Genomic DNA, 12,460 nt, shown 5'->3' on the forward strand with positions numbered 1-12,460 from the left:
CAGAAAAAAATAAAAAAAAATAAAACTCAGTCATTCACTAGTCAAAAAAAAAAGTTTTGCCTTTGAAAAAAGTTCTTAATACTGTAGCTAGGGATACGTGTGGTAGAGCACTTGCCTATCATGTTCAAGGCCCTGGGATCAATTCTAGAATCTCCCTGTTTGATTTTGATTTTGTGATCATAGATCTTCTAAAATGTGCTCAATTTTCCATTGTTTTTATTCTTTGCTTATGTTTTTTCTCCAGAATACCGAAAGATCGAAGGACTGGTACAAAACTATGTTTAAACAGATCCACAAGCTGAACAGAGGTACCGATTTTCATTTGTAGAAACTGTGATGCTGTGGGAATTTGTTGGTTGTGGCCCTGTTCTCAGTCCACTTTGCCTCCGGGAGATGGTCTCCTGTTGTTGGATTATACTAGAGCCTGGCCTGCCTGATTGTAGCCGTGTGCCCTCAGAGCACAAGAGGGAGGGCTACACCTGTGCCTGCCTCAGCTTTGGAACGTGAGGCCAGCTTGCAAGTCCTCCCTCCCGGCTGCTGCGTAGTGCAGGAGGCTGAGCCTAGCACCCCACCCATGCTCCCATGCCTATCTGCCTGGGGGACAGCCAGCTCCATCTCCCACCTGCTTCCAGCTTTGGGTATACCTTGTGTCAGCCCATGACTGCTTTGTGAGAAAATCAAGTTGAGCAAAGCCCTGCACTGGGAGTTAAGAAAACTGTTCTTCCCGGGAGTCAGCCTCCGGGCACTTGTGTGCTCTTAGGTGGACCTTGTATCTTTCTGTGTCTGAAGGATGTTGTGGGCGTTCATTGGGAACACACTTGGCCCTGTGAAGTGTGATACATTGTGCATCTCTGGAGCTATGCTAGTGTAAGAAGTTAGCTTTCCAAACTGGGAACCAGAGCTTGGCAGGTAGAGAATCAATCAGTCGTGAGCTGACACACTAGAGCTGCTCAATTTGAAAGAGGTGCTCACAGATCAAGAGCCCCCCTGGGCTTTCAGTGAGTGCGCCAGCATGATGGCAGAACCCCAGGCTAGTGCTTTGGCAGATCACAACCCTACTAGCTCAGACTCATTGCTGCCTATGCTGCCAGGCAGCTGCCAGGCAGGGATGTCACTGCATGGTGGGAAGGGAGCCACTCTTCCTGGGTGCAGAGCATCCTGTCTTTCTTCGTGCCCAAATCCAGTCTGGCCGCCTGCCATGAAACACACCAAAGAAATAGTGTTCTGGCCAGGGCTCCCATGTAAGTCACAAATGTCCAATCTCGTTGCTTACCTGTATATGCTAAACCTCACTGTTAGTTAGCTTCTGCAGAGTTCAGAATGGTCCACACTATTTCTAAATACTGAGTGTTTACCTTCTCTGAGTCAAGTGGATAGGCTCCATCATGGTGCTGCTAAAGACTGGGTCTCCATGGTAGTCACTTCCCTTTTCTTCCAGCGGTCTGTGACTTCCCCACCTTCAGACCTGGTTTTGGATGGCTAAATGCAGGGATGAATGCATACATATGCACAGAACGTGTGATTCTGCTCCAAGGCACCAATGGTCTTCTTGTGCTCTAGTTATTAACTCAACAATTACAGATTCCGAACAAAACTCCCTGCTCTAGTGGAAGCAGCTGTACCCAGAAAGCTCAAGACTCACTTGTTTGCCTTGATTCTAATATGCACAAAACAGCCTTTGATTTGGGGGGAAAGAAAACAAAACCACTTTAGGATAGTGTTTTCATTTATCATATTTCGTATCTCTAACCTAAAAGAAGTGAGAAATTTGAGACTTTGTGTTAAGTGTTTCTTGTCCTTTGCAGCCAGTTTCTATATAATTCTTTTCGGGGTGTCTTAATTCAGGCAAAAAGACTGGATTTTAAATTTCATATCATTAGTGAAGCTTATTGTGTCCCACAATTCAAGGAATATAAATCATGTGTGAATTCCTACTCATTCACTTTCTCCATTTGTATCTTCCTGTTCTCTCTCTGTCAAACCTGCTCTCACTGCCTAGACACTCCTGAAGAAAACCCTTATTTCCCTACCTACAAATTCCCTGAACTTCCTGAAATCCTGCAAAATTCTGAAGGTACCATAAGTCTAGACAGTGCATCTGTTGCCATAGCTTTAAATTAGTTCTTAGAGTTCCATTATAGGTGCACAATTTGACTTTTAGAGTTTGTTTTTAATAGTCATTTTTAGCCCGTGAGCATTTTATTTCACTCATTTGCATGGTGTGCTATATTAAAATAACTTAAGTCCTTTCTAATTCATTAATCTAAGTGTGATGCCTGTGTGCTTTAATAACACTAAAATAGATAATCACTGGAAAGCGTCAACCGGGGGTTAATCGTTTCCTCCACTTCATGGTGGATAGCTTCACACCCACTGCTTTTCTCTGCTGCAGAGGACAACCCTTACACTCCTACCTACCAGTTTCCTGCATCTACTCCTAGTCCTAAGTCTGAAGGTAATTACAGGAGATGGTGTGCCTGCTCTGAACTGGTGCTGTTATTTCCCACCTTGGGGGTTTTGCTAATAACTAAGGAAAGCTTCCCTCTAACCTTTTGTTTTGTGATGTTGTCTCACGGCGGTTTCTCCACGTGGCATTTTAATCCCTGCCCCTAAGGGTTTACATAGCTTAGGGGGTAGCTTCCATTATGCTCTGGATGTGTGGGGCTCTGAGAAAAGCTGTTTGTATCAACCACCCAAGGCCTGGTATCTGGGGTGTCACTTAGTGTATCCTGATGGCTGGGCAGTGACTTCATGAAGCTGAGGAGGGAGACCCGCCAGCTGTCAACCATGGAAGCTTACCAGTTTCCCACACTGCCCCCAGTGATCACTGGGCCCCTCTGGGCATGGGTTCTCAGGGTGTCTCTTTTTGATTGGGAATTCCTGAAGACCTTTATAAGTTTAAGTGTCAGTTTTGGTGAGGTATGGTAACCCTTGAAAAGATTTGGGTCAAACTGGGAAATATTTCATAGAAGAGCTGGATGGGAATATGACCTGATATGGACAACAGCTATCCATGTATCCTGGAGTTATTCTCTTTTTGTTGGGAGATGCGGTGTGGGGGAGTACAGGTATCGAAGAAGGTTGTGAAAAGTGAGTGAGGGGAAGCATCTTGGAGAAATCCTGCTACTCCCATGGGATTGGAAGATGGCCCGAAGCCTGCCATAGGCAGGGCCCATGGCTTCCTTCATCTTCTTGGCTGTGATTTCAAGGCAGTATTTCATGACCTGATGTCAAGGTCTTATGTCACTGGTCACACTACACCTTGTAACTCTGGCTGACAGTAGGGTCTGTTTTTTGTTACATGTGAAGTTTGGCACAAGAGGAAGTAGGGCTTTTTTACCTAGAGACATAAGCAGTAAGGGAAGGCAAGACAGCTTGTCACGCATATTTAGAAGTAGATATGCATGTATATGTCTGTGTATACACACAATGTTTTCAGAAACTGTAAAAGGAAGAAATGGCCTTAAAGAATTAAAAGGTTAAAAAAATTAAGTTGAACATAAAAATTCATAATAATGAAGATAATTACACTTTAACACACGTTTTGAGGACATTGTCTTCCCTAGAGATCTTTTAAAAATAGGGTAGGTTCTGTCTCACGCCCCCACCCTGCCTAGATGACATGTCTAGCATATTGCTGATGTATTCAGTTAGATAAAGGCTTTTTACAAATGTGAAAAACACATGAGTTAGAACATTATAAAAAATTGCTGGGCTTTTTTGGTGGTTGTTCAAGAGGTTTTCTGGCTTCCTGGATTCATGGTTTTTATGGTGTCTGAGCACCACCAGTGCATGCCTGTGAGTGCCAGCAGCCCACCTTAGCTCTGTCCTTGGTGCCACTCCTCACAGGTAGCACATTGCACACAGACCAGCACCAAATGCAGTCTCTGCCATAGCTGTTAACATGCACTGAGAAATTGAGACAGTAGAAGTGCATGCCTGTGATTCAGTGCTCAGGAGGCTGAGACAGGAGAATTGCTATGAATTCAATGCTGAATTGAGCTAGATAGTAAGTTCCAGATTAGCCAGGGCCACACAGTGAGACCCTTTAAGAGGAAGGGAGGGGAGTTCAGCCCTTCGAGGACCTAGAAGTTAGAGTTACAGGTCTCATGGTCCGGGGTAGTCCTGTTGATGCTGCTATTGTTTTGTAGTCTGGTAATTCAGAATCTGGAAGTAGGATTATCTGTAAGAAGCCTACGAAAGCCTGCCTGAGGGCTGGTATGTCTGTCTACACAGTAGTTTTTTTGTTTTGTTTTAAAGAAGATACTTGTAAGTATCTCAAAGCTGATTGTCCTAAACAGTGGGGCCTGTGAGCAAGTGTTTATACCAGTTTAGAAACTTTCCTTCTCCCTGAGTGAGCATGTAACCTGGGCAGATGCTGAAAGATAAACAGGACGGCCATGTCTTAATGAGGTTTAAATGTACTTTTAAAAAATAAGCCTGTATGTTACAGCAAGGAGCCGCCTGGGCCTTTAATAATACTTAAGGCAGCTTGGTGTTACCCTACACCCACTACTTTCCTCTGAAAGGTAGCCTTTCCCCCTCCCCCAAGTTCTCTTTAAGGGACAGCAGTGTGGTGACTGCCACGCTCTTACTGAACTTCTACCTGACACGAGATCTGTTTAAACATTTCCATTATATCCCTCTTCACCTGAGAAACGCTTCTTCAAGTATATGCATACCAAACATTTACTGATAATAAATCATAAAGAAATGTATTCTAAAATAATCCTTCAGTATACATGGACTTTACCATTTATTTGTTTAGAAACAGAGTCTCACTATGTAGCTGTGGCTGGTCTGGAACTCATATAGATCAGATCGGCCCCAAACTCATAAAGATCTGCCTGCCTCTACCCCTCAAGTGCTGGGGTTAACGAAGTGCACCACACACCCAGCACTAGTTTACTTGTACAAACAGTTAAATCTTAGCTGAACATTTAGTACTAAAGAACATAAACCACCTTTACTGTTTTCCATAGTTGATCACCATTTTGATTTTATAGTAATCAGTACTGAGAATGTAAAATCACATAAGTTAGTAGTCCAAAATAACAGAGTGTGTTTGGAACCATTTCGGAAATTCTGTCATAAACTCGTGTCAGTTAACAGTTTCTTTTAATGAAACCCAAGTCGGCAAGTCAAGTTTTACAGTCAAATATTCTCATATTATATACAATCCTAACACAGACATATTTGACACTTAGATACTGAAGAATGATGACAGGAAAGTATTTAAAGTGTAATTAAACCATTGCGAGTCTAAAAAACAGAAACCTTTCTCTGTGCAGTCGAAACGCTGCAGTTCAGTCTGAGCTAGAGTGTTTCAGGCAACCTTGGGGTTGTGTAGTTTGATGCCGTGTGCAGTGCGCAGTCTGCATATTACATGTTCAGAATCAAGGTTGCAGTGGAGCTGCCTGGTGCATGAGTGGGTGCCAGAAATGTTACCTTTGATTTTGAATTAATTTTCAGTTATTCCATGTTTTAAAAACTTTTTACTGATTCCAGATTTTTCACACACCCCCACACTCAGTTAAGTGGTCCCCAGCCACCGTTTTAGAAGCTGTGGTGTACAGTATGAGGCTCTGTGCTGAGCGCATCGCCGCCATTGACCTCATTTTCATCCCTCTAGCCACCCACCAGATGAGCCTAAAGTGCCTGGGGAGGTAAGGTAGCATGTACAAACTTACACAGGAAATGGTAAGAAGGTCTGTGGGACCCTGAACACGGGTCTTTGCTTTGCTGATCCTTCCCCTCCTGATAGACCCTGTGTACTTGGTTATACCTTCCTGACCAAGAGCTCTCTGATAACTTGTAGCAGCTTCTATTGAGTCAGTCCTGCCTTGGGCTGCTGAGCCACTGTCTCTTAGGATCTATCTGGGAACATGTGATTAGGAAAGCTCCCCAAGCGATGGGACCATGACAGACCTACTGAAATGTCAAGATACCTTCCTCAAAACACCCCCTCCCAAAGGACCAAGATACTTGCCAAGATGCAATTAGAGAATTTGAATACAGGACTGGCATGAGGAATAGAGATTCAAAACTCCGGCCTTGTAAGGACAGCTGACTTGGCACATTCCATGTCAAGAAAACAAGATATTTTTACACAGTGTCCCCAAATCTGCAACAGAGCCAAGTAGCTGATAGGCTACTTCATGATCCATGACCTGAGGACCCATGAGCCACAGGGGTGAAGTCAGAGAGCTTTCCTTCTAGTTCATGAATTCCACTGGCACCATTTCAAGCTGGCGGTTGAGACTGCCACGCTCTGTTCTGTTGCTGTGACTCATGGTGCCACTTCTAAACATCTCTGGGTTGTGGTGTCTCAGGGGTCTGTCTTGTGTGTTTCCTCACTCCTGCCCCAGCTTGCCCTAAGGCAAGGCTTGCAGAAGGCAGTTTTCTCAGGCACAGATAGAATTGAGTGAAAATAGCTTTCCTAGCTGTGCAGGATTTCTAAGAATAGCCTTATTTTGCTTGAGTTTGAGTGAGTTGTTCTGTTGTGAGGATGCTTGGCTAACTTATGCCTCCTGCCCCAAACTTTTGCTAGTCCTGCCCATGGGAGGGGCCAGGCGGCTTGTGGCAGTCACCTTTGTTCTCCTTATGTGACTGCCCAGAAGGTCTCCGCCCAGCATGTTCGGAAGTCTTTGGTCTGCAGCATAGTTAAGAACTGAAGCATCCATCCCCTTCCCACCTCGGGACCCAGAAGGCTGCATGAAGATGGGAATGGTGAGCCTTCTCTAGCCCGTGGGTCCCTCCAGACTGTGGGTCCCATTAGCCCATGGATCCCTCCAGGCTGTTTCTCTTACTTTGTTTCTTTCCCATTTCCGAATCACTTCTCAGAATTCTTTCTTAGGGGTATGCCTTCTGCAGCTTCTCTCCACTCTCTTGTGGCCGTTGTTTTCCATCCTTTAATAGTTGACAGCCTTTAACCAAGACACACAATCTGTGACTTCCCACAAGCCCCTAGACTTGGCTTCCTTGCAGCCTTTTGCTTGCCTTTTCTTTGCCTCCCCAGACTCTGTCTGTCTCCTCTTCCTTGGCCGTTTTCTGTGGGGTGTGTACTTCCCCCTTATATCCTTGTTCTTGCTAAGCACTTGGAGTGAAGCCTCAGAAGGAATTATGTTGAATGACGGCATAAGATGGTGTTAAAGTGAGCTGTTATTATCACAGAAATAATTTTAGGTTTAAAGACCTATGAAGCACTAACTGGAGATTTAATGACACACAGTTTGTGGTTCTATGAATGCTGCTCTTGACTAAGCATCCCGTTTTGTCAGTTACATAGAGCTTTAAATGGTTTGGTCCAGCAATCTCTCCAGTTGGCTTTCAGAACTGTATAAATTCTAAACAGCAACAGCAAAATCAACTCTGGAAGAAAGCTTTTAGAAATTCATGTAACGTGGTTCTTGTGTTTGAGAAGGCAATTATGCGGCTCCTGGCAGCTCATGGGCTAGCTATTGTGCTACTCAGGCCAGACTGCCAAAGCCTAGGGAGAACTGTTGGTGTGTCAACACCAGAGTCCTCAGGGGCCTTCAAGGCACCAGAGTTAAGTTGTTCACCTTGTGTGTGCTGTGTAATGTTCAGGCTTCCTGGAATGGTTGGCATAGGAAGTTCTTAGTGGTTGTGGCAAGGTTTGATGTCAATTTGCTTGGTGTCCCAAGGGGCAAAGATAGCATGTGGTTCCATCACAAGCAGGAATCACAAGATGCCAGCTCAGCTGAGTCCCCGTGGCATTATTGTCAAGAACCCTTGGAGAATGCAATGGTAGGCTTTGTGTCGCTAGTTCATAGAAGACTTGAGAAAGGTTTTTCTTTGTGTACTTATGGTTAAACACATGCACATTTATAGTACACCGTTTGACTAGTTCTAGTCAGATGGGTTGAAGGATGGCCTTATACTTAGCTTTCCCGTCCTTGATTATTCTAACTATACCCAACTTCCTCATTGTGGACTTGCTTACCAGGAGAAAGTTTCAAACAACAGCAAGTGCAGGCTTTAGCAATGTTATCTCTGGAGACCAACAGGGGCAAGTGAATGCGGCAGAGTGACTCTGAAGGCTTGCCTAAGCGTCTCCTAGAGCGGGTGTTGAAAAAAATAGAGCAAAGGCTTCCAGGCTGGAGATGGCTTGGCCTTCGGTGTCCTTAGGTTTTGCATAACACCTCTTTTTGCTTCTTCTATGATTAAAAAAACAGAAGCAATTTTCAGTCTTCTTGCCCAAGATTGGAGATATGAAGGTGAAGTGGAAGGTAGTAAGTAATGGCCACCCTGTCCCGGGGCTGAAGCGACTCTCCTCCCGTGTCACCAAGGGCAGCTTTTCTTAGCTTCCTTGGGCCCTGGTCTTCTCTTTTATAAAATGGGGAGGTTTATGTCCTCTGTTATAACTAGTTTTTGTTATTATTAAGCAGTTAATAATGGGAGCTTGGGTTGTTATTTTCATTCATAAAACAAAGTAAAGTTTTCTTTTGTTAGATTTATAAGAAAAGTAACAAAAATAATTGTGGACCTGGTCATAATTGCTGAAGTTGTTCAGATTAATCTATTTGGCATGGGTATGCTTTCATAGAGTTCCTAAACCTATGTCCATGTTGAAGTCCAGTGAACACTGGAGAAGTGAAACCCACACACAAAGGCACTCTGCCGTGTGTAGCTTAGGGTGGATGAGACTCCTTTTCCAGCATAAAGATTATCAACCACAGCCTAGCGTGATGGCACACCTTTAATCCGAGCACTAGAGAGGCAGAGGTAGATGGATCTCTGTGAGAGGGAGAGGGGGGGTGTTGGGGGCAGAGAGAGACAGAGACAGAGAGACAGACAGAGACACAGAGAGAGAGAGAGAGAGAGAGAGAGAGAGAGAGAGAGAGAGAGAGAGAGAGAGAGAGAGAGAGAGAGAGAATCAGCACTTGGTTTCTGCTCTTGCCCCGCCCGCATCCCCATCTTGCTTTCCTCTCCTTTTCAGTCAGGCTCCTTAGGCTGTTTTTCCCCACCACATAACAACTATTTCTCAGTGTCTTCTGATAAGCCTTCTAAAATTTGACGTTAGAAATATCTAGAGGAAACAGTGTTTTTAAAACTTAACATTAAAACGTATTTAATGCTACCCTGCACCCATACTTTGCTTCTAGTTTTAGTAGCCTTGTGATAGTTGGAACTGACCTTCCCACCACCTGCTGTAAGGGTGCCATCTTCTGTGAGCCAAAGAGGGGTAGAGTTTTGAGCTAAAACATTAGGCTTGGCTTAAAGCAGTGTATTCCCTATGTTAGCTTGGGTTGGGGCAGGCACTGTTTTTTTCTAGTCAAGTGTCCTCAGCCAAAGCTATCTATCTATCTATCTATCTATCTATCTATCTATCTATCTATCTATCTATCTTGGTTTTTCAAGACAGGATTTCCTCTGTGTAGCTCTTACCGTCCTAGAACTAGCTGTGTAGACCAGGCTGGCTTTGAACTTACAGAGATCTACCTGTCTCTGCCTCCTGAGTGATGGAATCAAAGGTATGTACCACCACTGCCCTGCGAAAGCTGACTTTTGGTATTCTTTGATACTATAGGACTTTATGAATACATAATTAAGTCCCTTACCAAAAAAAAACTCCCAAAACAAACAAAAAGCCAGTAACACAAAATTCTTCAGAACACTTTTTCCAAAAATACATTTCTGATTCCACTTCATCTTTCCACTGCCCTATTTTCAGAAGGTAACACAAATAGAGTTAACATACTCAGTTTATAGTGAAAGGATGGTGGCTTGTGGCAATGCATGCCTGTATCCCCAGGACTCAGAAGACTGAGGAGGAGGATTGTACATTAGAGGTCAAGCCTGAGCAACATAGTAAGACCCTCCCCACCCCGCCCCACCCCATCCCTCCCTTCCCTGAAGAAGTAAGGGTTGTATGTGTTGGTAAGAATTGTAGTCCCTGTCAAACCGTGGTGCTGACCAGTTCTTATAAAGGCAAGGGGAGCTGGAAGGAGGACAGGGTACCTTGTGGTGGATTCCTGTCTGGTTTTTTGGTGAAGGGCACCTGGGACAGACAGGACTGGGGAGAAGTAAAGGTCCACAAAGGTAGAAGCTGTCTTTGAATACCACTGTACTGAAAATAATGGTAATGTTAGCTTTGCTTACATTTCATAAAACATTCTGAGCCAGGCAGTGGTGATGCACATCTTTAGTTCCAGCACTTGGAAGGCAGAGGTAGGTGAATCTCCATGAGTTCAAGGCCAGCCTGGTCTGCAGAACAAGTTCTAGGACAGCCAGAGCTGTTTCACCCTGCCTCAAAAAACAAAATAAAACAAAAAACCATTCTTTTAATTCTTGATCTGATACTTGATTTTCCTAGAAACAAGGGCTTGATTAACATTGTCATTAATACAGCATATGAAATCCCTTGACTTGACTTTGCTGCTTAGGTCATGTGCTTTATTAAAAAAGTGTTACGGATCTTTTAATGGAGGGAACTGGGTCTTCATTCTAGATCCATGTATCCTGAATTCAGATGAGCAAGGCATTAGACTATCAGGCACTCCCGAGAAGAAATGTTTAGAAAGGATTATCATGGATGTCATAGGTTGTACTTGGGACAGATCTGTTACTGTAAATGGGCTTGTCATCTGATTTTTACTTTGAAAATTACACCCCTTCCCAGTACTCAGTTTATCTGGGGATGTGTATACAGACACCTGCATAACCCATCACACACCACAGAAATTCATGTGAATTGGACTTGTTGCAGACTCAGTGTAGATGCTCACCCTGAGCGGTTCCTTCACAGAGCATCACCCTGAGTGGTTCCTTCACAGAGCCATGGCAGTATTGGGTCTTGAGAAATCTAATCACCAAGCAAAGCTGAGGTGTAATCAAACCAGATTATGATGTGGGTTTTCTTGAGCTCTTTTGTTAGCTGTTCAACCTCTTTGCCAGTTGTGTTGTCTGAAGAACATACAAAACAGGTCAAAGCTGCAATGGGGAGCTAGCAACCACATTCTTTGAACCTCTTTTTCCTATCCAGTAGTAGCCATGAGCCTTGGAAAGAGGCCATGGTGCTCAACAGGGAAGACTGATCCATCTCAACTCCCACTTCCCCCTCAGGGAGATGCAGTTTCTTCTGGGCAGTATTGGATCTGATGGGCTCTTGCAAGCCTCACTGCTCTGCTGTATAGTCTGTGTGACGTAGCCCCAGGCTTGAGTCCCCTCCCTGCTGGGTCCCTGGTATGGCTGGATGTCATGCAGAACTGTGAATGTGGGGCTTGGTGTATACCCTGGACCTCTCACTTGAGTCTATTCCCCCCTGATTTTATATCTTTTGTTCACTAGATGATGATTCTGACCTGCACTCTCCTCGATACTCCTATTCTGAAGACAGTAAGTGACTGAAGCCCCTGCTTGTGGGGAGGAGGGGAGGATGGTAGAAGAGACATCTTCAGGTTGAGTTTTCATTTAAGCTTAAAGTATTTTATATGCACTTCTCTCCAGCAAAGTCTCCCCTTTCTGTGCCTCGCTCAAAAAGTGAGATGAACTACATCGACGGGGAGAAAGTAGTGAAGAGGTCAGCCACACTCCCCCTCCCAGCCCGCTCGTCTTCACTTAAGTCCAGCCCAGAGAGGTAAGTGGTCCCTTAGATGCTCATCCATGCCTCCCAGAGTCTGCATCCCAGGAGCCTTTGTTAGGAACGACACTTGAATCTCTACACTGTCACCTGTCAGCCGTGACTTAGTCTGAGTTTCCATATCCTTATCCTTGAAATAAGGATAAAAATAGCATGACTCCTCTGTGAGAGTGTTGCAAGGATAAAATAAGCTATTGTAGTTGACTTTCCTATTAGGGCCTGGCTCATAGCATGGGCATAATTACTGTTGACTATAATTATTATAACCTTCTATCTAGTCAAGAGAAAAAGTTTGTAGTATTAGGTATTGAACCTAGGGCCTTCCTGAATGCTAGGCAAGTAAGTGCTCTGCCACAGAGTTTGTCCATAGCCCTCCTTTTTCACTTTTTATTCTGAGACAGTGTCTCAATTAGTTTTTCAGGCTGACCTTGAACTTGCCCTGTAACCCAAGCAGGGCTTGAACTATCAACCCTCCTACCTCAGTCTATAAGTAGTTGGGATTACAAGCCTGTGCCACCAGGCTCTATTATAATAAAAATCTTAAATTAGAACTAACATCATTTACATATTCATAATAAAGACTATAACACTAAACCCAGCTGTATTCTGTAGTGTCTATTTACTGATATAACATGTATTATGGAGACAAATGTCCTATGAAGTAATAGTCTCTTGTTACCTGGACAGGTGTCCTGTGTGTCTTCTGACCCCAATTTCTGCCAATTTTCACAATCTAAAAGGTTTGTGCAGATGAAATTTATATTTTTTCTTAAATTCACATACAGTTTCATGTCTCCAAAGCTCCACAAACAAGTGAGTAGCTATTTTAAAAGCCCACATGTGCCTAACACATCTACC

The 12,460-nt window shown here is 44.0% G+C and overlaps 1 protein-coding gene across 50 annotated transcripts in view; it reads left to right on the plus strand.

The window, feature by feature from the left end:
- Sorbs1 (sorbin and SH3 domain containing 1) overlaps positions 1–12,460 on the plus strand; it is a 224,215-nt gene that overhangs the window by 150,368 nt on the left and 61,387 nt on the right. For 28 of the 50 annotated variants that reach the window (XM_040744733.1, XM_040744762.1, XM_040744828.1 and 25 more), the window contains 5 exons: positions 245–308; positions 2,000–2,074; positions 2,393–2,455; positions 11,311–11,358; positions 11,470–11,599. In XM_040744733.1, the coding sequence (XP_040600667.1) occupies positions 245–308; positions 2,000–2,074; positions 2,393–2,455; positions 11,311–11,358; positions 11,470–11,599 (380 nt within the window). The remainder of the gene's footprint in view (positions 1–244; positions 309–1,999; positions 2,075–2,392; positions 2,456–11,310; positions 11,359–11,469; positions 11,600–12,460) is intronic. The other 22 variants (XM_040744767.1, XM_040744808.1, XM_040744784.1 and 19 more) reach the window with 2 other exon arrangements.

The sequence above is a fragment of the Mesocricetus auratus genome, unplaced genomic scaffold, assembly GCF_017639785.1.
Source record: "Mesocricetus auratus isolate SY011 unplaced genomic scaffold, BCM_Maur_2.0 Super-Scaffold_4256, whole genome shotgun sequence".
NCBI lineage: Eukaryota > Metazoa > Chordata > Mammalia > Rodentia > Cricetidae > Mesocricetus > Mesocricetus auratus.